The sequence below is a fragment of the Syngnathoides biaculeatus genome, chromosome 5, assembly GCF_019802595.1.
Source record: "Syngnathoides biaculeatus isolate LvHL_M chromosome 5, ASM1980259v1, whole genome shotgun sequence".
NCBI classification, from domain to species: Eukaryota; Metazoa; Chordata; class Actinopteri; order Syngnathiformes; family Syngnathidae; genus Syngnathoides; species Syngnathoides biaculeatus.
The window spans coordinates 27,812,815-27,840,770 of NC_084644.1; the positions used below are offsets into that span (position 1 = coordinate 27,812,815).

The following is a 27,956-nucleotide window of genomic DNA, read 5'->3' on the forward strand; positions in this document are numbered from 1 at the left end:
CAAATTTGGAATCCCAAACCTCTATTTACATTTGAATGCACTTAAATATACACGTTTCTTTTCCCACGGTGATAGGTACTTTACTCATCCACAAGGTTATTCAGTAGGGATAAGAATCCCACGTCGGAGGATATGTGATTAAATAGGGGAGGAGAAGCCAGGGAGGAGACCCTCCAGGCGCCGCTCTTCCTTGTCAGCATTATTTAGCCCAGTCAGTGTGCGTTGTCGGCGGCTCCGCGTACTACGCTCGCTCGGTCCGCTTCAACGCACGGAGCAGACACATTTGAGCGGGGAGTATTGCCATCCTTCGTCCATGGACTCGTATGCGGAGCCGGTCGACCTCCGAGGTAAGCGTTTGAAGAGTGAATTGACGCGAGGAAACTGCTATTAATGTAAATTAGCTTAGCTGCATGCTAACTACAGTGAGGGGCGGCTCGTCGCGGCTTGGCTCCCCGCAGTTGGATCCCAGAGGGGCGGTCGTCTTTTTGCTCTTTTTCAGCGAGATTTTAGTTCACGTAATTCACTTTTATTCCGAATATTAAACAAATACTTTAATAACTACCGCTAATGGGTTACCTAGGAGCGTTCAGCTTGGCAACAAATGCTTTTTAAAAACATAAATTGTGTATAACTAAATCAAAAAGTGGCACGTGCATTTGTATTTACTTTTAGTTTCGGAGCTAGTGGACTAGCCTAACTTTGTTTGTCAAATATGTTTTTTTGTTGTTGTTTCGTTTTAGATGGCCTGCCAAATAAAAGTCGGGCCGATGGTTTAGTTGGCGTCAAAGTGTTTTTCAGAAAGAGTTGGCCAACACTTGCGGTTTATAAGTGGCTTCTTTTAAGTGCCGATTTACATTTATTTTATGGATTCTGTAACGCAACAGAAGTTCCAAAGCTCACGAAGGACGACCACACAACAGGAACTATGAATATGCTTTTTTTTTTTTTAAAGGAAAAAAAACATGGCAAGAAAGCCTCCACCAAGCCAGACCATCGTAGCCCGTGTCATATTGTTCCAATTAAGTTGAGACTAGCTCAACAGTGCTAAAGAATTTAAGTCATAAGACTGTTAAAATAAACAATTAAAATATATTTCATGGTTAATCATAAAATTGTCATGAAAACAGATGTACGTTTTCAGATAAAGAAGAGTGTTTTCAAAAGATTTGAATATTGTAAGAATAAATTAATACATTTTCAAGGGGACAAAGTTAGAGGTTCTGATTAACAAGTCTTGATTTTCAAGATTTAAAGAAGAATGTATTTTTGTAATAAATTGTTTAGAAAAGATTTGGTGGTAAATGAAAAAGTAGTGCATTTCTAAGAAAAAAGGGGTCCATTTTTAGTTTAAAGTTTTGTATTTGTGCATATATTTGAGATTAGGGTTAGAGGGTTAAATTTGCCTAATTTTTTTTTAAAAAAGTATCCTTATTTAAGATGTAAGCATTTTTTGACCAGCCTTTTGAACCATTTGATACTGAAAAATAAAATCATTAAATAATAATCAATTTGAATTGATCAGCAATTTGCACAAAATATAAAACTCTTTAACCCACAAAACAAAAATAACTAAAACAATTGGATTTTTGGGGATTAATGATTAAGTCAAAATTAATGGCTACAATAGGCACATTTTAATGTGCACAGCTTTTTGAAGTGGGGTTTAAAACATGATGCTGCAACTCTTAGCTCCCCTTCAATGTTTAACCGGGATATGTACTTGTTCTTCAGTGAAGCAACAGCAGAAAAGCCAGTCTCACAAAGATAAGATGTTGTAAAGGGAAGACGAATGCGCAAAGTGTTCTGCCCTAAAAGTGGATCCTGTTTCTCCACGCTCAGACAGAATTCCCTCAGTGTCTGTGATGTGAACCTCAATCTCAATGTAGAGTCAGAAGTCATGTAGATGAACTGGTCCTTCTCTGCGGAACTGTAACCAGCTCGTGCATTGAAAGGATCTCTTACCCAGTCATACTGGGAGCTGTTGACAGGGAAGTGCTTTTTAAAGAATCCCATCAGTGATGAAATATGTTGCTTAATAAGTGGAATGACTGAAGTGGCATCTTATTCAGCAATGTCAATGAATTCATGTAGGTTCTCAAATGAATCAGTATTTCCTTCATCAAGTCGCCGACCCCACAATGGAAGCTTTTGGGTAAAAGAGCTGATCTTGTCTGTGACCTTTGTCTTTCCCTTGAAGCTGTAGATTTAGTTCATTTAACTTGCTAAATATGTCACTCAGGGAGGCCAGTTTCACCAGGAAGTTCTCATTAAGCACCCTTTTCTGCAACTTCATACTTTTTATTCCTGCCCCCAAAACATTCTTATCTGCTCTCTGAGCTCCAACACCATGGGCAAGACTTGTCCTCGTGACTCCCACCTTGCTTCACTGTGAAACACCAAAGCTTGATGTTCAGCTCCTATCTCTTCACAAATAATAGGGAAAACTCTTGTTTTTCGTAATCTGGTCCCTATGAAATTGACTACACCTATGTTAGACATAACATCACTTAAGTCAGAGGAAAGATACCTTGATGCCACCGCTTCTCTGTCCCACTTTTAGCTGTGGCCTTTTTGATAAATGCCCAAAATACTTTTCTCACTCCTGCTATGGTACTTGAACCATTACTGCAAACGTCAATGCAGTTCTCCCACTTCAGACCTTTGTGTCAAGAATAGCTCATCAACAGTGACTCTGTCTCTGGCATATTTACAAAAAAGTAGATCCTCACACTGGGAGTGGCATTCAAAACGCAAATCGGTAATAAAAATACATTTTTGTTGGTGTCAGTTGCCTCCTTGCATTGGAAGGCAAAAATGTTTATCTTTCAGTTTGTGTACCAGCTGTTCTTTAAGGTCGTTAGCGATGGCATTGATTCGTCTGGCGACTGTCATTGGACAGAGGGATAGTTTTTATTTTCGCTGGACTGTCGTCATCCAGCATGACCGAGGCCATGTCTAATGGTCCCGGTAGTATCAGTTCCTGCTATGGTGTTTTTTTTTTTTTGTTTTTTTTTTTTTTAAACTTAGCTACAATACAGATTTGGTATATAATTCCTATTTCTGCATTGTGTTGTTGTCGTTCTCCATGAGTCATTTGTCCTGTCCTTGGTTATTATGTTAAGTGTGAAAGCCGCTGCAGTTCTTGTTCGTCCCGGCGGATGGGACCTCTCTAGAGACCGCGGTGTACCAGCTGCACGCATAATGAATGGGCCTGGCTCAGGATGGGTTGCCATAGTGGGGGACTATGGCACGTGTTTGTTCTGCGCTCCCGCTTTCAGCATCCCTAGCTCTTGTTTGCATGTTATTTCACTTGCACGCACACTGAATGTGAATTCGGGTTTCACTATGTTGTGTCCCAAAAGGGTTGTCCTAGTTGTCCAATGTTCTTTCAAATGCCACCCCAGTAATTGATGAAAAAAATAATAATTTGTGTAAAATCTGTTTGCACAACGCTACTTAAACATTAGCTGTTGCTTCAAAGTATGGAAGAGGGGCACTAAAAATGACAAAGGAATTACACTGTAAGGATAAAGTTAAGATACATTTTTAAAAAGCTCTATTTTCGAGATTTAAAATTGGGATATTTTCATGATAAAAAAAAAGAGTATATGTTGAATAAAGTTATGTTGCAGGAGTTGTAGTTTTTTTGGGGGTATCTTAAGGAAAGATTTTAGTAATTGTGTATTTGAGTTTCAAAAGTCATTTTTTTAAGTAGTCAATATCTTTTGATATGAGATTTCAGAGGAAATAGTTTTTTTACATTAGGTTTAAAATGAATGTCAAGAATCTAGTTCATTTTTCAAAAATGTGTATTTGAGATTCAAGTTATTCTGTTTGTACTTTTTTTTTTTTTAGGATAAAGAATTGTGAGTCATAGGTGTTTGAGACATAGTATGTTTTTAAAAATGAAGTTACATTTAGAACAGAGTACCTTTTTTTTAGATTAACGAGTTATTTATTTTTGAGGTAAAAAGTTATATAGTTTGATTAAAATTGTAATGGCCTACTAAAATGACGGTGTATATTTAAAAAAAAAAAAAATAACTGGTTTCAATTTGTAATGTGAGAAAATTCTGTTTGGGGAAAAAAAATTGGTTTTCAAGAATTTTCTTTTAGTTGTAATTTATTTTCAATCAAATGTTCTTAAATTTTGAGACATTTACACCCATGATCTTACATCATATACACCCAAGAAGACATCGAAGACATTTCCTCTACAACACTCGCTATTTTCAATCTTATACCCAGTATTTTGAAACATTTTACCTGGATCAGATTGGTCTGATTAGGATTAAATCTCCAAATTATGCATTACAAACTAGGACCATGATCCGGAGCCTAGTGCAATTTGAATATAGATTAGGTAATACAGTACAATCCGTCCCAGAATCTTTATGAAATGCTGTTCTTTGGTTTTTCAAAATTCCAAGGTAGCGATTTAGTTTTGATGCTGAAGATCAGGATTATTCTTATGCCACTGGAAGGCAGGATTCAAAATGGATGCAGGGTCATATCATATTTGAATTTTTCATTGTTTATTTCGTTTTCAGGTGGTTTTAATTATTCCTTAGCGGGGTTGGTTGGTTGGGTATTTTTACTTTTTTTTTTTTTTTTAAATTAAAAATGCTTAATTTTGTTCAGTCCTCTTTTAGTTTTATGCAGATTTTGATCAGCCTGGCCGGTAGTTGGCATTCTTTGCTGATTGGCTGATCGTTTTTTCATGTCATAATTCGCTGATCTGACCTCAGACGTCATTGATAGGCTCCGAGAAAGACATTTACTCCGCGTCGCTGTTGTCTTCTGTATTTCTGAATCGAAAAGAGAGTTTATTTTCTTATAGTAGTATTTATGTAGTTTTTTCCCATGTCTTCTGGTGAAATACTGTAAATATGATGGCCAATAAAGTTTTTAAAAATGCACAATGGAAGAGAAAAGTCAGCTCAGAGATGGCACGTAATGCGGATATCAGACAAGACAAATTTGCTCTTTTACGGTTGCACTGTCAAACTACTGCAATAAAATCTTGTGTTCCGATACCACCGTATCCTGTTTTTTATTTTTTTTTTAATGATCATTGGACTTTATCTAGTCATTTCAAATGTGACTGGATAAACTCGTTAATGTGAATAACATCACAAGTTGATGGCGGCGGCTGTATTTTTAGAAGGAAATGGGGGGGGGGGGGGACATGATCGTCACCCGTGCTCAGGACAGGAAAGAACTTTGTAGAAGGCTTAGTTAATATATGTTCAAATAGTTTTAATAGTCTTGCGGTTCGCAAGCCATCAAAATGTTACATAGCTTAGCGAGCTAGTGCTAATGCTTGTGATTGTAAACATGCTGGCGTTCTGTTGAATTCTAATCTTTTTGGAGCCAAGGCACATACTTTATAGTTGACAAAATCTCACGGCACACCAACAAACAAAAATTTCACAAAAAGTAGATACAGAAATTGGTTTATGTGCCTAGTGCCATCTAATGGAAGACCATTCATTTGTTCTGTCACTGTCTCATTGTCACAAATGAACAAAGATTTATTGTAAATATATATTTTTTGACAAATTAAGTCCACAAGTAAAAACTGTAATTGAACAGGTGATTTTAAATATTTAAATAAACCCGTTCCTCCATCTTGTGATCGGATCGGTGGTCGCTTATCTTTTTTTTTTTTTTTTTTTTTTTTTAAATAAACTCTGTGATCAGCCCCAAACATCCTGATCCTGTAAAGCCTAGTTTTAGTATTTTTTTTTATTTATTATTTTGATTGTCTTTTGGTGGCGCAGGATTTTTTTAAGACACTATTGTTAACTATTCAACAATAGATGCAAGTAAATTATTCACTCACAACTTGCCAATGAACGAGCACCCAAAAATGACACTATTTGGCGCATTTGCACTGTATTGTGTATTTTACTATCTTAAGTCAGAGGAAAGATGCCTTGATTCCACCGCTTCTCTGTCCCAGTTTTAGCTGTGGCCTTTTTGATAAATGCCCAAAATACTTAGCAGCAGCCAATACAAAGAAATGAACCCTGGATTGACAGACACTTTAATCCAAGCTCCATTGAATTGATTTTACAGCAAACTCATAAATGCATTGCATCTGAAAGAAGTGACGAAGAACATAGTATTGTCCTTAAAGCAATTTGGACAAAAGATCACAAAAAAAAAAATTATACAACTAGGATGAATCCTGGTTGTCAGGCTATTCAAATACTTCAAATCTGGATTCTGAAATCCTTGTCTCGTAGTTTCTGCATAATATTGATCCCATGTGAGTTCTCTGAAGAACAAGAACAAAAGCTACAAAATCAAATTGATCTGATATAATTTTAAAAAAATGGGATAACTGAGCCCGAATCCTTTTGATCCTTGTGATTTTTTTTTTTCTTTTTTTTCCCTCCAAATACTGGACCCATGATATTACATCCCAAGATATACACAATTGGTTGGGTCTAAGACCTTACACTCGTGTAATGAAATTGAAGTAGTCTTTTATGTGGCACAAACTAAACAAGTGGAACTTGTTGGGATATTTTAATGGTCTTTTCCCCCCAGACTGAGTACTGTATTATGTCATCCCTTGTGAGATGTGAATACCAACACTGACCCCCGAGCTCTTATCCCTAGATGACGATCTATATTTAACCCAAATGCCCCTCTCGCATCCATTCATGTGTGTAAGCATGCATGCATTAACTACATATAATATTAATAGCCCGTGGGCACAGAGAAACCGTTTGCCAGGCACCTTGTGGCGTGAGTTTTAATAGCGGGTCATCTACAAGGAAGTCAAACGCAAGAGGGGAGGAGGAAGCATTTATTGGAATTCCTGCCAGTGCTTTTATGATTCTCGAGAAAGAAAGGACATGTGTGGAGGAGGGATGAATAATGCCAAAAGAACACTCTTTGCCTTCCACTGATTAAAAACATGTCCTGATGAATACTTGTGTAGAATTCTCCCTTCTTGCGAGGTTAAATCTTGCTCAACCTTTCTATAGTGTTTTTATGAGGTCAAGACTTCTTTTATTGGGCCACATTTACATTTGGAGAAGAAAATCATCAGAGTTCAATGAGAACAGAACATGGACTTTTTAACATTGCATCGTTATATAGCAGTGTCTCCTTGCTATAATCGCACTTTTAGTGTGTTTTTTTTTTTTTTTTTTTTTTTTTTAATGGCTTTTCCAGTACAAAGGCATGTCTGATTTTAGAACTGCCTACCTTGTGTCGTAAAATGTTGTGCCCCAATCTGTTTCGGAGTACTAAGGTCTGCTGGACTACGTGCAGTGTACTATGATTAACGGCAAGAATAGAGGCAGAGATGGTCCCAACTGTGCTCCGGGAATAGACGTTGTTCCGATAGAGCAGAGAGAATATTTGCCTGTCAGTATTGTTCTATGTATCTAAAGTCAGTTTGAAGGGTTATAATGACCGTAATAGCTCTGCTCAATTTCTGTCAGCCTGTCTGTGGGATTTTGCATTGTTGGCATTAAGCAAGCGGATTTTCATTGGATGAAATTGTATCGATTGAACATGTTCATTTACACCTTTAATCCGCTTTAAATTGAACTTCACCTGCGCAATCCCTCAAAACTGGTAAGGGGGGTTTCTGCATATGCGGCAATAACTAGGCTTGTCCTGGTCTCCTGCCATAAGCCTCCTCCAGTCACCTGCATGGGAATGAAGGGGTTCGACCTGGTTTACCTAATGTGGAACTTGGTTGCATATAACCCCCATTTTCTTTTGTCGTATGTATCCGTTTTAAAATGCCGTAATTTCTAGATTATAAACCTCACCTAGTAAATTTTTAAAGGTAAAACCATTTTGTACATACATAAGTCGCACCTTTCTATAAGCCAGATGTGCCCACATTGAAACATGAGATATTTACAAAGAAAGACAGTACACAGAGAGTTTTCAAAGTTTTAATACCTTAAACTTTAGCTTTTCTTTCCAAACAGTGCCTGTGACGCGGCAGCAACACGGTTCAGGCCACCCTCTTTTATTACCTCTGAAGGCTTTTTTCGTCTTTTTACATTGCTCCAGTTCTTCCAGTGTCTCACCATCAATTCATTTATGCCAAGTTTACGTGCAGCATCTCTGTTTCCTTCTTTACCGGCCAGCTCGATTGCTTTTAACTTGAAAGCTGCATCATATCCATTTCTTCTTGCATTTTCCATAATGAGGGTCTGTTTATGCTAATTTTATTCATGCACAGAGCTCGAAGTGACTTTAAATTTGCGTCTTCCTCGACACACACATTCTACCTGTCTCACTCTTACCTTTTCTGCTTGAGCGCCCCCTGGCGGCCGTTAGAAAAAATAAATTTGATAAATTAGCCGCATCACTGTATAAGCCGCAGGGTTGAAAGTCGCACAATAGGAGGTCCACCTGTATAGACGTACGAGGCTCCGCCCTCGAAATGAGTAATTTTTCAGACACGGGAAACTAGGTCAAAGTTCGCAGACCTTAATTCATAAACACTTATTTTTTGTGTAAAAACATCAAAGGTTCTGCATTTTATGGTACAGTGAACATATATTTTCATCTAGATAAGATCATTTCCATTTTAAATTAGACATTACAAATACTTTGTCTTGCGATTACATCCCTAACCACACCCGCAACTTTATATCTGCAGGCATTACTGACCACACCTGTACATTTTTCAAATATGAGTGATTGCTTAGGTGTGACTGGTTGTTAGTTTCTGCGTGCCCTGCGATTGGATGACAACGGGTTCAGGGTGTACCCCACGTCCTGGAAATTAGCTGGAATAGGCTCCACCGATCCTATAACCCTTGTGAGGATAAGCGGCTCAGAAAATGGATGGATTGCGGATTTTATGAAACTTGTCCCTCATCTTAACTGGGTTCACTGTAAACCATTATCTTGTATGATGTCAAGGCCAGATCAGTTCAATCTTCAATTTGGTTACATTTATGTTTACAGAAGAAAAGCATTTAAATTTAATCAGAACAACAATGCCCTATCTGTTGTTGTCTGAATTCTGATAAAAAGAATAAAATAAACTTCCGTGATAACTCATGATGCAGTTTTGTGTGTGTGAGGCTGTCTTTATTTTTTCCACCCTTCCTCTGCAGCGTCTGATAAAATTGAACAGGATTAGGATTAGTTGCGTGAGGCTGCCTCCTTTTAATGACCACTAATTGACTTGTTGGCAGCCCAGTTTGCCCCGATCCACTAACTGCTGAGCGGGGCCATTGAGGGGTGAGCATCTGCACTGGGTGCGATTAGTCAGGCCTGTCTGACTGTGCTGTTCAGCGTCCCGTGTAAACAAACACAATCTGTTTGTTGGTTCTGCACACAATTGTTCATTGTGTGTATCGTGAGCAGCGGATATTTTGCTCCGTTAAAAAAAAAAATAAATAATTAGGTATGACTTCAACAGTTTAGCTCAGACTATTAATCAACCAGTTTTTAATAGAGCTCAGTTGGACTACTTGCGGTGTTCCAGTTTCCTGATGCTGCTCAGCATATTCCTATCAGGTGGAAAAACTTCAAATGCTCAATTGCAAATGTGACCCTCATGTATCACTGGATGTAGGTTCGCTGCACACAAAATATGTTTTTGGGTACCAGTTTTTTTTTTTAAAGCTTCTAAAACACCCTTTCAAGAAATATGAATCTTATGTAAACAAAATTATTTTAATTGTAATTTTGGATGAGCAAGAATTGGCCTTCAAAGTATTTTTACAATTTGCAGTGAGTTTTACTTTCTTTGTTGAACTGCTGAAGTAAAAAGACATCTGCAATGTAATTCATTCCGATACACCAGTACTTTATTTCTCTATAATTATTGTTTACTCCTACCTATTTTGTTGAATTTTTATATAAACTTAAATCTGCCCACAGTGTGAATGGAGGTAAGGTCAGCAGTTACTGTAATTTCTTCTGTGTACTGCAGACCTATCATAAGCACCCCCCAGAGTTGACTTTAAAACTCAGGCAAACCCTTATACAATATAAAATGTTTTTTGTTTGTTTGTTTTACAATGCATGATTTGTGTTTCTACCCACATAATAAAAATCTGAAGTACTATACCTACTTTGTGGTTGTATTAAAAAAATTCTGCATGTGTATGTAAACTTATGAACAATACTTTTTATAGTCAGCTTTACACTTTTTTTCATAACCTCTAGATGGCTCTGCCATATTGGAATGAAAGTATTTAGCTATTTCATAACCTTAAAATGGTGGCATACATTTATAAAATGGGTTATTTTCCCCTCCATCTATGTACAGTATAATGCACACAATTGGGGGGAAAAAAAGTGCTTTATACATGATAAATTATGGTGTTTCCATTTAAATCAACAGTTGGCTGTCTGAGACTCAGAAATCAGATCAATTTCAAGATGTTAATGGTTTTTTTCCTGGCTTAAATTGAGGCGGTGGTGGCACCATTCTGACAACTTGCGTGTTTACTTGTGCCGTACCCCCTCCCCCACTGACTCTGTTGTTTTGTGTGTCGTTTTTACAGTCCCTTCAGAGTGAATGAGCCAGTTCCTGTCCACCCAGTTGGATCGGTTGCTGTTATCCCCTTGCAGTTCGTCGCTATGGGGCAATAACGAAGGGAATCCACGGTCTTCCTCCAACCCACCCACCGGTCTTGCACCCTCATCACAGAAGCCCCTGTCACTTAGTAACAAACAAACATACCCCCAGTTCGACCCAACCACTCCCCACATCCAGTCAAGTGGTGAAGTGGACCGCAGTCTTGTGATCTTTCAAAAGTGTAGCGCCTGCATACGCTTACGCTTTTGTCATGGCAACAGTTGTTTTTTTTGTTGCTGTCGAGTTGCTCAGGGGACAACGCAAGGGAGTGCAGGTGGCAGCATAAAGCTCGCAAAAGGACAAAAAAAAAAAAAAAAACTTATCCGTCAGACTTGACGAAGGACATGAAATTCCTCAGGGGGTGATAAGTGCACCATGTGGCACCGCCATCGCCCCCTCTCGCCAGTCAGAGATTGGACCAAAAGTCAACTTTGGAAATATTTGGAACATACTTAAATCGCAACAAAAAATGAGGGAAGGAATTTTTCTTTTTTGGAATGTCTTTTTGGTGCTTAATTGAAGTGAAAGCCCACCAAAAGTGCCTTTACATTGCATTACTTTTGTGTATATTTTTCTACTCTTTGACTCCATATCAGGATCGCTTATGACATGACCAACAAATAGTTGGCAATCCTCAGCATCCTTCTCCAACATACTTTTACGTCAAACACAGACTTTTGTCCATAGCCACTTGTCAATACTACCACCATGATCACGCTGCAATCCAAATGGCGTTATCTGTTCATGTTCCTGGGCATCCAACTGGTAGTCATGGCCCTGCTGTCCCGGGAGGGCTATCAGAAAAGGGTCACCTATTTCATACGGATCTTCCGCAAATCGGACTCCACCACCAAGTCGCCTGGGAACCACTCGACCTCTGGCGTGCCTGTAGGATATGTGCACGCTAACCTCTCCCACCCGTACAAGGCGCAGAACAATGAAGATGTTTACTATTGTCCCAAAATGTCACCTCTCTTAGGTGGGTTCTCTAGTGTGTTCTCATTCAACACAAGCTTCCTTAATTCCTTTCATGTTAATTTTTTCAACCTATTTGAATGTATATTTTTCTAGGTTTCTTGATAAGTGGGGTTCACTTGTCTGACAAAGTTAGTGTAAATATCTTTCTAAATTTGAGTGTTTCTCCGTCTTAAAAACCTTTGTGCCAAATAGCTGATTGCCGAAACAATACTTTTTGATGTGTTTTTCCTTCTTTACATCCTGATAACGTTGACTGAATGAGGTTACCGTTACTAAATTTGGACATTGGAAGGGAATCATATTTTTCACAACATAGCAAAGTTAGTTTGAGAATACTTCAAAAAATTTGGAAAACTGAGTCTTTTTTCCATATGAAAAGGCAGACTCACTTGTTGACCAAGTCTTCTTTCCCAGGCTGGCAAGTTCAGTGAAATCATTCCTTATTCAGATTAAATGTGGTACCTTGTGAGTAAGTCTCTTTGGTAGTGAATGTGTTTTCATCTTGACATACTAACTGTAACGTATTGACTGAGTTTCTCTTTGTCACCAGATTTGGTACATCAGGGGTGACTGTTTTTCCGTATCCATAAATCCTAATAGGTACTTATTGACTGGTACTCCACAGGCTAGAAAAGCTAGTTTAAGAGTACCTTGTTACCACTACCTTGTTTTTGAGACTCTGCAAGTTTTGTTTTCATCTTAAAACTTGGAACTCTCACAAGTTGACAGTATTTGGTTCGCTATGCTGACAGTTATTGCAAGAACATCTTGTCACCTAATTCTTCAATGTCAGTGTGTCATCTAGCCTAAAAGAATTCTGAAACTGACAAGTTGACAGTTTCCTCAGGCTGAAAAAGTTAGTGCAAGAATAATAAAGAATGCACAAAGGACATCGTCCCGCCCTCGGTCTGGATGGGAACTGGCTGCATTGTGGGCCCTGCGGGTTGGGGGGCATCTTGCAGTAGGGGGTGGCATTGGGTCCCTGCGGCTTTCTCCGGGTGACCGGTTCTTGTGGGGCCAGCGGACCACCCTGGGTTCTTCAGCGTGGTACGTGTCCCATCTGCCGGGCTGCTCTCGGGTGGACTTCTGGGCCCGAGTTCGCCGTTCAATTCCAGTTTTACTGCAGGCACAGCAATTACAAGACTCATGCAACGGTGTCATTTCACTTGCATGTGTCCGCAGGCACACACCCCTTGGACTCTTTCACTGGGTTTGAGGCCATTCATGTATTACGACAAACAACTTATGAATATGTGACTATATTGGATATCCCCTCACTAACACTGGTCCTCTAGACCAGGGGTCACCAACGTGGTGCCCGCGGGCGAATGGTACCACACGAGGACCATATAAGGCGCCTTCGAGGTATATTCTAAAAATACCATGGGCCATAATTTACTATTATTTGTGCTTTAAATTCAGAATCTTACTTGCTTACGTGAATTAAAATTTTAAAATACCTGTAATGTCATTTATTGCAATAAATTAAAACAAACTTTTTATGAATGAACTCAGTCTGAAATTTGCCGAAAACAGGTCACGTAGCCCTTCATACGAACGGTACTCACAAAGTAGCCCTCAGCCTCAAAAAGGTACTGAGCCCTGCTCTAGACGTTTATAATCTACGTAACCACTCTCCCCACACTTCAGGTGTACAGCAAAGTTCACGACCCTTATCTTGCTTTCTTCCACTCCTGTCGTATACAACCCGTCATTTTTCCTTGTACTTTATAAACTAATCTACTTATCTCATCTTGTCCTCTTTTGTCCCACAAGAAACCTTGTTATACTGATCAACTAATTCTCATTACCTATCTTGATACTAAGAAACTACCACGGCAGCTTAAAAACTCCACAATGACAGTAAAAATGTCATAAAAGGGGATAGAAATGTTGCTAAATTTAATACCTGTTAACAGTTTTTTTATGCTAATCATGTAAAAATGCAGATACCCTTAAAGTGCATGGAATGTCTAATTTCTAACGCAAATTATCTTATCAAGATGAAAATATATGTTCAAGCGTTCCATAGTGCATATCCTGTTTGATATTTTTACCCAAAAATATGTTTATGAATGAAAGTCAGCGAACTATAACCTAGTTTCTCTTACCTGCAAAACAATTCATTTCGTGGGCAGACTTCTGGCGTCACAAATTCTGGGATGGGCTGTTTTGAAATGACGATAAGATAGGAGAAAGCCATTCATTTCAAGACTTATTAGATATTATGACTTATTTTTGAAAATATACCAACTTACGTTATCAGCTTGTGTGTTTTGGTGCAATAATGAGCATTTTACACGCAAAGTAGTTGTCGCGTACTAAAACACATTTACATAATTTCAAATCAAAACTGAAAACTTCGTATATAAATTCAGGATATCAAAGCCTTTACTATTTATCAGTTTATGACTAACTAAACCAAAGAAGAACTTCACAAATGCTTACCAGTCTTTGTTTCCAACACGAGGCATATCCTCCACGATGGGTCTGACCTCTGTGTCGGCTTCTTCATCGCCAGCTACTTTGTCTGAATTTGAACGTGTGTGCTGTCTAACTGGTTCAAACTGATAACCTTTGATGCCTTATTCTTCACCCTCTTTGTGGGACCCTGCAGAATAATGTTCATCGCTCGAATTATTGGAAAATTTATCGGCGTTCTTAGTGTATTCCTTCGGGATCAATGTTGTTGTCACAACATCCTACGTCACGCCCCTGATCGGCTTTTCCCGCAACATTTCTGTCCTTTTCTGGCGGATACAGTGATGTGCGATCGTTTGTTGCAGATAATCGAAAAATAAAAATGCTTCGGATTTAAGATTGATATTCAGCATAAAAACTGTATAATATTAGCAAAAGGATTTTTGTTTTGTTTTGTGGTCCTTCCATTCCCTTTAAAGATAATCTAGACCAGCGGTCGGCAACCTTTGACACCGAAAGAGCCATTTGAACCTGGTTTCCACGGAAAAAACACTGGGAGCCGCACATCTAAAATGAAGAAAAAAAAAAACTTCTACTACTTTACCGCAGCATGTTTCTCCATTGGCTTTGCCGGGCTTGAAAGTCGCTCAAAATAGACGGCGTTTCAGCGGGTATACCCGCTTCCGCAGTGTGACGTCTATTTTGAGCGACGAAAAAATATCAAATAATTTAATTAATATTTCAAGATCACAATCTTCAAATTTAGAACTAAAATAATATAAAAACTAACACAAATAAAACGCACTTCAATTAAATACAAAAAAAATTTTTTAGTAATTTATTTTCCCAAGCCAATCAGAGCCGCATTATAAGGATGAAAGAGCCGCATGAGGCTCCGGAGCCGCGGGTTGCCGACTGCTGATCTAGACTGTCTTCAGTTAACTAACCACAGTGCAATATAGCCACACTACCAAAATTGGTACATTGCAAAGTCGTTAACTGCTTGCCCAAGCTTCTCCAGTCTAGTAAGGTTGGGACAGGTATTAGAAACGGTACCCCAGCAGATTAAATGTCTTGAGACCAGGTTTTTCTTCCGTTTAAATAATACAGAATGTCACAAGGTAATAGAGTGAAAGTTCCCTAGACTAACAAAGAAAACAACGCATGACCAAATTTGGTACCTTTTTAGAAATGAAACTCCTACTTTAATCTTCAAATGTTTGACAATAGAGAGTTTATTCAAGAACTGGCAGGTTATTTTCCTATATTTTACCTTTGACCCTCAAGACTCTGACATAGTGCGGTGAAATGACAGACAGGTTGACACTTGTGGAAAAAGAGGAAAAATTAAAGGTTTTAGAAACAACAATTTTTAGTTCTCCATTTTTCAGGTTTTTTCCAGCAGAAACGTGATAAGGCTGCATTAATAATTCCTTTCCACACGCTTATCACACACAACCTGGGACATCCTGATCCTAGTTTGTTTGCTCTTTGAAAAATATTTGATCGTGTTGGTGATGTCACACAAAATGTAATTTTCTATCTGGAATTTTTTCCTACCCAGAGGAAACTTTACAGAAACTGTCATTTAAGTACGATGGAATGTGGTTTGATCGGTTTGTGGTGGTAGGAGTGCGTCGCAATGTAAATTTGTATTTATGTATGTGTGGCCTGGCTGGCCGGGTTAGCGAGTTGGGTGGGGTGCTGGCATTGACGTTTCAAGAACTACAGTACTTGCAGAAGTTGAAAATGTACATTTGTGATGGAAAATCTAGTAACTGAATTGGCAAGTACTTTTTATTGGACTTCATTTATTGATGTATATAATTTGCAAGAAACATCATACGATCACAATTTTGTCAAAGCAATGGATTAGTGAGCAAGCAGGAGCTGACAAAAATGTCAGGTTTGAACAGAAAACAGAAATTTTGAAATTTGGATGATGAGTTCTGACAAAATTAAGCGTTTTTGTATTGGATTTTATTTTTTGTTGCCTTTTTGTGAATGGCAATGCTTTTCGGCAACGTCTGTTAAGAAAACACCTTTGATATTGAGTAAAACAGTTAAACACAATTCCTCACTGGTTCAATTTGTCTGCTACACAGAGAACTCCTTCTGGGATAAGCTGACAAGTTTCACTTGAAAATGTCATCAAAGGCTTGTACGGGCTGCAATTCGAAGAGGTCATTGTGTCAGAATGACCATGTCGTATGAAATGGCGTCACTTGCCGTAAAATTTCCACTTTTATAGCACAAGTGAAACATTGGCGAGAAGACCAGTTGGTCGTGTACTTAAGCAGTCAAGGTTTGTTTTGGAGTATTTTAAGTGCATTAAAATGCTCAGTCTATAACCTTTAGAAAATTTCATCAAGATGGTGTCCACTCACCACGTTGCTAAACACATATTGTCGATGGTTACCCCCCCCCACACACACACACCTTTTTTCATTGTATTGTAGTAATCATTAACAAAATATAGCACAAGTTTCTCTGCAGACAATTTCCCACCCATATTATCCATCAGTTACATATGGTCTGACAAGGAGCTCAGTGTTTGCGTGCGTATCTGTGTGTGACACGTCTGTATACATGTGTGCAACTATGTATGCTCAGGAAGAGATCTTGCATGACGTGTGTTTGTGGCGCAGGTGTGGTCACACCGATTTGGGAAGAGCGAGCAAATAGACTAATCGCTACGATGTGCTGTGTTGTACAACCAATAAAGCCCAACCCTGCTGCAACTGTGGCACTGTGGCTTTTTCATTGAATTTGGGTTTAAAGAGTTTTAATTGTGCTCACTTACACTGCTGATGGTTGTGTTATTAAATTAACACTGAAATGGTTTATCCCATGTAAACTTTGGGTAGTTTTTCTTCGAAATTGTAATGAAAATAAATTTTCACAGATAAATTAAATAAATCATATCATTTGATAAAAGATGACAGCTTCTTAGGGTTATTACTTGCTTGGTTTTCAAGTAATACTAACTTAATTTGTGGTGTGAAAATTGTTGGTACTTTATTTGTCAAACTCTATTCATTTATGCTGCTCCATGTACGACTTCAGTGAAGGGTTCTCATCTCCAGAACATTTGAATTCCTCTCATTGGAAATGAAAAAAAAAATTTGATAATTGCTTACGTAATGGTCATTGTCTCGCTAAGTTCAACCCTCATATGTAAGAGGCATTCATTCCTTCTCCCGACCTAAACAAATCTGAAACTCAGCTTCGGAGGCTTAACAGTCTTAACTCTGTGAGCAGCTTTGGGATGGTGACTTCTTGTGTTTTTTCATATTAATATTGCGTATCATGGTAGGAGTGTCTTTTTTTTTTTTTTTTTTTCCCCCCATTCCCCATGTTCCATATTTATAGGGGCACCCGAAGTGACCTCAAACATCAGATTTAACTTCACGCTTTTGCTCAATTGACCCCTCCGTACAGGGCACTTAACCACGCCTCCTGAAGTTACGTTACCCCACGTGTGCTAATCTCAGACAAACAATTAGTAAAAATGGCGGCGCAAGAAGAAAAGACTAGAGCGAAATTGTCCAATTTACCAGCTGATTTCTCACTCGCATTCTTAGCGAATAGTGAAATATCGTTGAAAAGCAGATGGCAGGGCTTCAAGTATTTCAGCGAGCGGTATTGCAATGGTATTTACATGCATATCGACGGAGAAACCATTGATATTAGCGCGAGATCTTTCCGGAGTCAAAGGAAGACCGAGAAGCCACATAATATAATATATTATAACCCAAAGACGAATTCGTCATTGACAGTTTCCTATTTTCATGTTACATATCACACTTGTGTGTATCTGTATAGCCGTTTGTGAACCGCCACATGAAGGAAAAGAAGGCGAGGTTTAAGAGTTGTTTCTCTTGTTTTCTTTGTGTAACGTCACGCGCTCCCCTCAATAATTATTCTTGAATTAGTGCTGAACCTACGTAAGTCCCGACCGAGTATGACAATCACTACTTTATAGTGTCCTCAAACATCCTTCCTTCAGTCTTGGTGTCTCGGTGCACGTCGAAGGCTTTTAGGACTCGCTAGTCCGGTTTAGCTTAGCTCGGTAGCCCCCAACAGAGACACGTTTGTGCATTCAGATCATCGCAAAATATCGCTCAACGCAGATCAAGTGTGTCAATCATTCACACGTAGCTATGTTATGCAAGCAAAGAACTGCTAATTCATTTATATGAGACATGTATTGAAAATCAAATATAGGGTTTACCTTTGTGCAAACATATCTGTTCCAGTAGATTTTAGATGGATTCAGTTGATCATACGATCTTCCACAAAGTTTGATCCATCGAAGACATTTTTCGTACTGTCTTCTGTTCCGGTTGATTTTAAATGGATTCATTTGATCATGGAGTCTTCCACAAAGTTTGATCCATCAAAGACATTTTTCGTACTGGGTCTTTGGTTTTGGAAAGGGTACGAATTGAACTCCACCAACTAGCCTATCAGGATACCTGTCGTCACTATTACAAAGTCCATGACTACACCTCTTAACCATATCTATTGTTAAAGAACCCAAATACGCAATAAAACGCTAACAAAAGCTATACTGGACCATGCAACGTTGTCTGAGGTAATAGCGGAAGCCAACAGGGGGCGTGGTTTATGCAGATCTCTAGCCTCTGATTGGTCAGCGACGCGGATGACGCAATTTCTACGGAGGGGTCAATTGAGTGTGGTGCGAATCACGTGCAAAGTGCCCCCTGCTGGCAAGTGGCTGAATTGATTTTAAAGGATTTTTTTTAATCAAAATTTGCGGGGGAAAGAATTGCAATGTGTTCGTTTAAATTTACCCACTTATACCTACTACAGCTATGTCTATCTTTAACCATTATTGTTATATTTATAGTAGTTTGATCTGTATACACACTGTAACAGTATCTATATTTCTGAGTCTTTATACAGTACCTATGTTGAGCTTTGATCCAGATAGCTTTTGTCATCTCAGGTGGGCCGATCCACGTAATCTTCCAGTCGGGCCTCACGCTGGCCCAGGTGCAGCGTAAAAACCCGCTGGTGGAGCGCGGTGGACGCTACCGGCCACCTGATTGTGTGGCTCGCCACCGTACAGCCGTGGTCATCCCACACCGCCACCGTGAGCACCACCTCAAGTTCCTGCTCTACTACCTGCATCCATTCCTGCAGCGACAGCAGCTGAACTACGCCATCTATGTCATCCACCAGGTCTGTTGTTATCTATTGATTTTACATGTCTTTGTCCTCATTTCGATTGCAGGTGATTTGGCGGTTTGGTCAAAATTGGTTTGCGGGTGATGGAATGTTTTCCACTATTACGAGGAAGAAAGAAAACTAATTTTCCAGAGAGGAAGAAACTACATGCACACTAATTTCATTTGAAGTGCGCCAGTGATCTAACGCACGAGTAGCTTTCACATGCTTGACATCTAAGAACCACACCAAGTGAGTGGCTGGCACAAGAGTTGGACTTACGAATTGCAATAACGTTGGTTGAAGTCAAATTTTCCTCCCTGTAAAATAGATACCTTGAAGCCCATCTGACTATGGGCACATTTGGAAATATGCTCCCAGCGTGCAGTGAATCACTCTGAACCATTCAGAAGCTGGTGGCTGTTGGAGTATGCTGAAAACATGCTTTCTCAGAGTGGAGTTAGGGTATTAGATCAAATTTCCAAACTCCCCCTCCTCTAGAAGTCTCTTATCATTCCCTCCACGGTGGTGAATACGATAAAGTTCTGAGCAATTATTATCACAAAAGGGGGACTAGTAGTAATTAACAGAAGGCCGCTAAGCTATGGCAAACTGGCACTACTGTTAAATGCTCATTAATTCATTTTCCTTCCTGCTTATCCTCACTAGGGTCATGGGAAATTTCTCTAGGTTTGTTTGTTTCCAACGTGGGGTTTCCGCGTCTGCTGGCGGTGTCTCTAACCACCACTGGGCGTGATCCTGTTCCATTTTTCAATACTCCTCAATCACCCACGCACCACCCATGTTGCGCTTGTCATAAGAATTGCAACCATTTTAATGGCATCAGTTGATATAAACCAGGTTTCTTGTGAAATGTAAAAACAAATTGGCAGGTTGAGATTGAGGAAGCAGAAATGCAAGAGTTCACCAGTTTTTGGTGTCTCCATGACAACCTGGCCAAAGTCACTATTTCATTTCGCAAACGAGTCCTTTCCAGTTAACTCCTAAATGATTTGTTTGAATGTCCATCAATCCATTTTCTTCGCCGCTTATCCTCACGAGGGTCGTGGGGAGATTGCAGCCTATCCCAGCTGTCACTTGACAGTAGGTGGGCACATGGAGACAGACAACAGTCACACTCGCAATCACACCTAGAGGCAATTTAGAGTGTCCAATTAATGTTGCATCTTTTTGGGATGAGCAAACCGGACTGTCCGGAGAAAAGCCACGCAGGCACGGGGAGAACATGCAAACTCCACACAGGCAGGGCCGGGATTGAACCCTGAACCTCAGAACTGTGAGGCCAACGCTTTACAGTTGGCCCACCATTCCACCTGTTTGAACAATGGCTTCTCAATGCCAATAACTCTGCTCGCTGCCGTTGATTATCCCAAAAGAAAAAAGGAGGCATTTATATTTTCAGTTTGATTTGTGTTTCCCACGTAGGCGGGCAACTACACATTCAACCGGGCCAAGCTGATGAACGCTGGCTTCCGCGAGGCCATGCGCGAGGAGGACTGGGACTGCCTCTTCTTCCATGACGTGGATCTCATCCCCGAGGATGATCGAAATTTGTACACCTGCGACGCCAACCCCAAGCACGCCGCCATCGCCATGGACAAGTTTGGCTACAAGTGTGTATCCTCCATTCTCACCAGTGTCAATTGCTACTTATTGCGGTACATATAGTGGCCTTACTTAAATATTCCTAAAACGTTTATATTAAGCTTATGCGTATGTTAGTATTGTATGGTGATACTGGTAAATTGGACAAATGGTTTCAGGTGTGCATGGTTGGGTGAAAATAGTTTGACAATCAGAAATGGAAATTCAAAACATAGATGTCACAACCATTGTGCCTAATCTTTTTCTTATCAGCATCAAGTCACGGCTACTACAGTGGAACGTGTGGGTTGAAACCCGAAGTGTTCAAAAATACCTGCACAGCACATGTGCATTGTCTTATAATTCATAATCTATTTTAATCCAATGAGTCAATTAGATTGTAGTTTTTTTCCCAGTTATCTTGTTAATCAGTGATCAGACCAAGTAATAAATAAAATTTTGTGTTCAGCAAAAAGTAGTCGTACACAAGAGATTTAAAAGCACTGGACTGGAATGACAGGGCTTTTTCTGAAATCTGTCCCTCGTTATCAATCTCACACACCCCACGCAGTGTGGGAAATTTCCATCTGTTATCTCGAGCGCATAACTTTAGTCAGGAGGTGCGCAAGTACCTTGATCAACACATTTGCAACTCATGATAGTACAAAGTGCGATGATAGACACTCGGGTGATTTAAAAACAAACCAAAAAATTGCTCAAGGAATGTTTGAAGCAATTGCAGATATAATTAACTTTCTTTCAGCTTGTCCCGTTAGGGGTTGCCACAGCGTGTCATCTCAGATGAACGCTCATATTTGTTTGGCACAGTTTTTACGCCGGATGCCCTTCCTGACGCAACCCCTCTCTCGCGAGTCCTGGTTTACCAAACCAATGTTCTAACCACTGAGCTATGGGGCCCCCAATGACAGATATAATTAATTTTACAAAATTTAAAAAAATGAGTTGGAAAATGTGATTGGATGGAACACCTCCATATTCACTTACAACCGTGAGTACTCTCACTAGCTTGCTAGGGTACACAACATTTTCTGGCCTGCTTGGCAGCTGTATTGTCTAAAAAATTATGCATTCGTACATCCAAGCAAGACCACTCCCGAGCCCCGGAGACGAGGAACATGTTTTCCCCCTCATTGTTCTCAACATACGCCACGATCCATTATTGTTTTCACCGCCATGGTAACAAGTGTATCCGGTGGATCAATAATTTCATTGATCGTCTGGGCAAATTGTGACACTATCAACAGATACCCATCAGATTGATGTAAAGGCTAGATATAATCGGTGATGAAAGTACTCCAGATTTTCCCAGAATTCCAGATTTTTACATTTTCATGAAAATTGCTCCGGAAAATTGGGTAAAAATTGCCTTAAATTAATCCGGATATTACTTGACAACATTGAACAAACATGCATTTGAGTTTGTTGTTTTGCTTTCACGAGCGTAGCCATGTTGAGGCACTAACACTAGTAACAGTAACGCCCCTCCCCTCACATTCTCTCAAGACGTCGCTTATTTTGTGTGGTCTTGACATTAATTTACGTGTTTATTCCATAAACGTTAACGAAACGAGCCTGTTCCAAAACAACCAATATTCACCCGAAAACAGGAAATCCAAGTTAACTGTACTAGGTACAAAAGCACATTTTCAGAACTGCTTCACGTAATGCGAGTGCATTTACGTCAAAAGTCATCAACAACATGAGGCATCTCAAAGGAAATTCAGTTACACCAGGGGTGCTCATTGCGTCGATCGCGAGGCAATGTGACGGCGTGGGAAAAAAACAAAAACAAAAAAAAAAACCTCGTCGCTTGATTGAGGTGTGGCCAATACATCGAGCGCATGTACATGAAGGCGCGTTCTAGCAAGCCGGCCTCCTATTTACGGCAGTCCCGTGGTGCGTGACCCCCTCCACCCACCCTCCACAACAATACGTCACGATTGCCGACAGGAATGTTTGTTCCAATGTATCGCTAGCTTGTTGCCACTAACACCGATTATGTTGAAGTAAACTTTCACCATCTTCAAAACATTGCGAGTATAGACTGTTCGTCTTTATTCCTTGACAGGCCAGTGCATTTAACTTTTTATGAGATAAAGAATTTTTATTGATGAAAAATTTTAAATACCGTTTTATATCTGGTTCTACTAATATCAGTTGAAATTGGAAATGATCATTTCTGCATTTGAAGTTTTAGTTTTCTATTTATGTATTTTCTTTTTAATTTACAGTTATTTTAAGGCCATCCCTAATCACACCCGCAACTTTATCTGCGAGCATGACTGACCACACCCGTACATTTTTCAAATCTGTGTGTATATTTATTTATTATATTAAAGGCAACTGAATATACTATTAGTATTACTAGATCTATATCTAAGATAGTGACCAATGTGGTCGAGTGTATCAGTACAACATGACGTAACAAGTTTGAGCCTTAAACGTTAATAGTAATTACTACAGATCAACTTCTTTAACATGTTTTGCTATACGGTGTAGAAATTCTAGGATATATTTTTTTGTATATCCAATATGTATAATGTGGGGAAAAGGACAATTTTAGATCTCTTTTTACTGAATAGTTCACTTAATTCATTTGTCTTGAGATAAGATGGCATATTTTAATGACAAATATGATTTTGTGCCATCCAGCGATAGGGGAATGGGGAGCAAAAAAATCTGGGCTTGACCCTTGGGGAACTTTTGCCCAATTTTTTTTTGGTCAGGACTTAGAAATTTTACTTTCAATTTTTATCTGAATTTTGTTAACAGATATAGCCAGAATGCACTACAGCCATCCATTTTTTTCAAAAATTTCACAAGGGGGCATGCTCCCGGATCCCCTTAGAGCTTGCGTTTGTATTTTCAGGAATTTTCACGTAAGTCCAATTTCATCTCTATAAAATATTTAACAATAACTGGTAGTACAGTGCTCCCTCATTTAACGCATTGGTTGCATGCCAAAAAATATTTGCATTAAGTGAAATCTGCTAAAATTTAGTTGTTTTTTTATAGCACTTTTTGCAGTAGATTTTTTTTTTTTTTAAACAGGTTTTTTTTTTTTCATTTTAAGACTGCAAATCCCCTAACCACACACTTAATAAACCTTTTTTCCGACAGGCTTTAACATTTTCTTACATTTCTGTCATAATTTTTAGATTAAAAAAAAAAAAAAAAAAAAGTACACTACTGTATTCAAGAATGAAACCAAAGATCACTTTTAGGTCCAAAATGTGAAAAACATATAAATGTCCCAGCTTCCTTTTTATTCTGCTTTATTCAGGACCGGGTATAAATGTTTTCTTCTGAAAAGAAAAATGTGATTCCTTTTAGAACAAATTCAGAGGCTGGACACAAGAAAATATTAATGACAACTCGGGCATATTTGACAGTTCCTCTGGCCGACTCACTTTGTCCTGGCAGCAGCGTCATTTTTCACTAATCTTGGGATCGATATGGTTAATTCCAGGCTTCCGTATCAGATGTACTTCGGTGGAGTGTCGGCTCTCACGCCTCTCCACTACCTCAAAATGAACGGCTTTCCCAACAATTACTGGGGCTGGGGTGGCGAGGACGACGACATCGGTGTCAGGTGAGGCCTCTCAGTGATGTGACGAACGCTGGATCTTTCCAGAACATGACCATGACAAACAGCGTCCCTTCAGAGATCAAATTCCATGCAGTGACACATGCTGTCATCTTCCCAGAGTGTCTCTTGCGGGAATGTCCATCACACGTCCCTCCCTGAAGGTGGGCCGCTACAAGATGATCAAACACAAGCTGGACAAGGGCAACGACGTCAACCCAAAGAGGTACGCAGAGTCGCAAGAAATTGTTGGCAATTATCAACGGCTTTAGTTCAATCCCTTGTTTGATACAAGGTACTATTTTTCAAGTCAAGAATTCCAGCTTTCGTTTCAACAGACGTGATTAAATCAACTGAAAGTAAATAACATTACATATTTTGTGGCATAACCCTTACTTCCTTTAAAGGAGAAATCCAGTGCTTTGCATGAACAGTGTATCCAATAGGTCATGTAATGTGTACCCTATTTTGACAATGTGATGTTAAATCCTCTCTCATCTAATAGTGTTTTGAGGAGATTTTTATCGACAATTCCGAATTTTCAGGGGTCCTGCCATTTTCGCGAGTCACATGACTTATCTCCGCAGATGTGCCGCACGCACCAAAGGCTCGATTACATTGTGCCCAGCGCTGATTTCTCTGATTTATCCTCATCTGCTGAATAAATAGCAGTATGGGCCGGCAGCCGCGGATGGTTCTTTGGACGGGAATGACGTGGAGCGAGCTGAGGTTCGGCGTCCGGCGTGGAGCTCCGGGGGCCTTTGTTTATGCACTTATGTCCCACGCGTAGGACTCTGAGTAGTCAGACTCCGGCATCATTCTGCCCGAAGAACCATCCGAATATTCAACATTTCCAGCCACAGGTTCAAATCTGTATGGAAGTATTCCTCCGTCTCCCCGATCAACCAATACTGCTATTGCATCATCAGATGAGGATAAATCCGAGAAATCAGCGCTGGGCATAATGTAACCAAGCCTTTGATGCAGCACCTTACACGTAAAATCTGCGCATGTAAGTCATGTGACTCGGGAAAATGGCAGCGGCCCCAAAAATTCCTAATTGTAGATAACTCTTCTCAAAACACTATTAAATGGGAAAGGATTTAACATCACATTGTCAAAATAGAGTACATATTACGTGACCTATTGGATACATTGTTCATGCAAAGCACTGGATTTCCTCTTTTAAGTGCATCAAGTCAGCCTTGATTGGTTTAAGGAACCTTAATTGATACGACCATTCTAAGGCCTTCCATGTTTGTTTTTTTTTTTTTTTTTTTTTTTTTTTTTTTTTTTAAATATCTAGCTAATCTATCTACACTTAAATTCGTGTTGATTTTTGCATGTTTCCAGGTTCAACATGCTGGCCAAAACACGTCAGACGTGGAAACTGGACGGCATGAACACGGCCGAATACGAGGTTGTCTCGCGGGAGTACCTCCCGCTGTACACCAACATCACCGTCTACATCGGCACCGAGGCCGGACTGCACCCGCCGCCCCCCACGGTCCCGATCACTGCCAAGGCTGACCCCATCAAAACTGACCAATAGCCCGTCATCTCGTTATTTGCGAGATGTTTATTTTTCCATCGGTTAGCATTGTTGCGAGCAGGTCTTGGTGCATATATCTAGATCATCATTCATACATAGATATATATTTTTTCCTTCAACTTATATCAGCTTCCTGTGTCGTATTGGACTCTATGAGTTTATCGACAGCGCCACTCCGTGCTTTGTGCTCAAACCTGCTGATGCCTTAAGATATTCGCCCACTCCTTTCAACCACTATTTATGCTCCTTCAGAATTTTGTATTTTGTATTTTTTTTTTTCCTGGGGTTGGTGTGATGATGATGCTCCTGCTGCAGTCAAAAGATTTGTTCTGGCGTTCAAGATAATTATATTTGGTGAGCATATTGGAACCACACTGTTGCAAAAGTTTGCCCATTTCAACGGTGACATTAGAAGTGAAGCCCCACCAGTCTTTTTTTTTTTTTTTTTTTTTTTTTTTTTTTTTTTTTGCTTTGTATTGATTGGGTATGACACAAAATAGTGGTCAGACGGTGCAAAAAAAAAATATCTGAATTGCATTTGATTCATGCATTCAGGCATTGTAATTATTTAAAATGTATCCAAAATTAGATATATCAATTATGGTCATGATTTTCTTTAAAAGAATATTTCAACAATAATCTGTCTAGCAAAGTTCAATTGGTCTTATTAAATTTGTTTTAAATGATAAAAGTAAATTAAAATAGAATTAAAAAAACTTAAAACTAAATTTTTTAAGATTGAAAATACTAAATTACATTCAGTGTAAAGCTCTCAAATTCTATCAATATATCCAATTAATTTTTTTTTTAATTGTACCAATTATGAATCCTGAGGAAAACAATTGGTATCCTTAAATTTAAGTGTATTAATAATTTTCTTTTTTATACATGTACAATTTTTTTTAAACTTATCTAAGGGTTAATGAAATATATTAGCAAATTCTCTTGTCAAACACAAAAACTGCAGTTTTAATCAATATTAGGGCTTGGTTTAAATCATTTAATTGTATTTTGTAAGGTTTTTTTTGGGGGGGGGTTCCTGAAACTTGTAGAAAGTAAATCATATGCCATAAAAAAAAAATTCTGAAAAAACTTTTTTTTTTTTTTTTTTTTTTTTAAGTTAAAAAGGCTTTTTGTTGTGCATACAGCAACATCCTTTCTATCTCCTTCCATTCATGCAGTAAATGTTCACCACGTGCTCTTCGGCTTTCTCCCCGCCAAGTAATCACACATCCAATCAAAGCTACACCGTTGTGCTTATACAAGATCAATTTAATCCTAATCCACAATCTTGTAATTAGCATCTCAGGAAGCCGCCATCCAAAGAGAACTTGTCAGAAAGAGAGCGTGTGCACCTGCTATCGTACGCAAAGCTCTGAGCATTTATTCCATACTCTTGAGATCTTTTTTTTTTTTTTTTTTTAAATATATGTATAACACTCCTTTCTTCCACTACAGCATGACATTTCTTTACATGAAATAGTTGGGTATGCGTACTAGTAAATCACAAACATGAGGCAAAACTGTCTTGTAGTTGACTTATCTGTTGTGGTATTTGTACTACAAACTAGAGCAGTCTGTGAATCCTTGATGTACAGACGGTACTAGTACGTGGACATTGTGATGCCCAGGCTATGGAATAAACGCTCAACTTGCTTTCCTTAAGTTACTGTGACTTTCTCACGTGATTCCTGACGCTTGGCAGCATGTTTGCAGGTCAGTGCGCTGTACAAAGTGTCCTAAAGGTATCAGGAAATCTGACTTTTCTGTCGTGTAACAGTTTTGTTGCTTTTTGTGGCTATCATTGTAAGTCAGTACTTGACTGGGCCACTGTTAGCCCGTGCGTGTATGTGCGCGCGCGTGTCGGCATTCAGCGCAAGCGAGTGGCCTTAAATTCAATAATAAATGGATTATACAAATGAGTTACATTTGCTTGGTCGTGTTTTTTTTTTTTTTTTTAGTAGCTCTCTAATGGCGATACATATATCGATATATGTAGAGGGGGAAAAAGGTGACAC

At 39.2% G+C, this 27,956-nt stretch overlaps 1 protein-coding gene across 1 annotated transcript; it reads left to right on the top strand.

Annotated features, from left to right (window-relative positions):
• Positions 1 to 128: 128 nt before the first annotated feature.
• On the top strand, positions 129 to 27,860 carry si:dkey-199f5.8 (beta-1,4-galactosyltransferase 3). The gene is made up of 7 exons (XM_061820248.1): positions 129 to 347; positions 10,509 to 11,561; positions 18,954 to 19,189; positions 20,621 to 20,808; positions 24,270 to 24,392; positions 24,508 to 24,612; positions 25,740 to 27,860. Exons 2-7 carry the CDS (start codon positions 11,291 to 11,293, stop codon positions 25,936 to 25,938), a joined length of 1,122 nt encoding a protein of 373 aa, XP_061676232.1. The 5' UTR covers positions 129 to 347; positions 10,509 to 11,290; the 3' UTR covers positions 25,939 to 27,860.
• The last annotated feature ends 96 nt before the right edge of the window (positions 27,861 to 27,956 follow it).

What these genes read in the sequence shown, in the direction of transcription:
- si:dkey-199f5.8 (XM_061820248.1), top strand. Translation starts at nt 11,291, where the DNA reads ATGATCACGCTGCAATCCAAATGGCGTTATCTGTTCATGTTCCTGGGC. An exon ending in GACGACGACATCGGTGTCAG is followed by an intron (nt 24,393 to 24,507) that starts GTGAGGCCTCTC and finishes TCATCTTCCCAG; the next exon opens with AGTGTCTCTTGCGGGAATGT. An exon ending in AACGACGTCAACCCAAAGAG is followed by an intron (nt 24,613 to 25,739) that starts GTACGCAGAGTC and finishes GCATGTTTCCAG; the next exon opens with GTTCAACATGCTGGCCAAAA.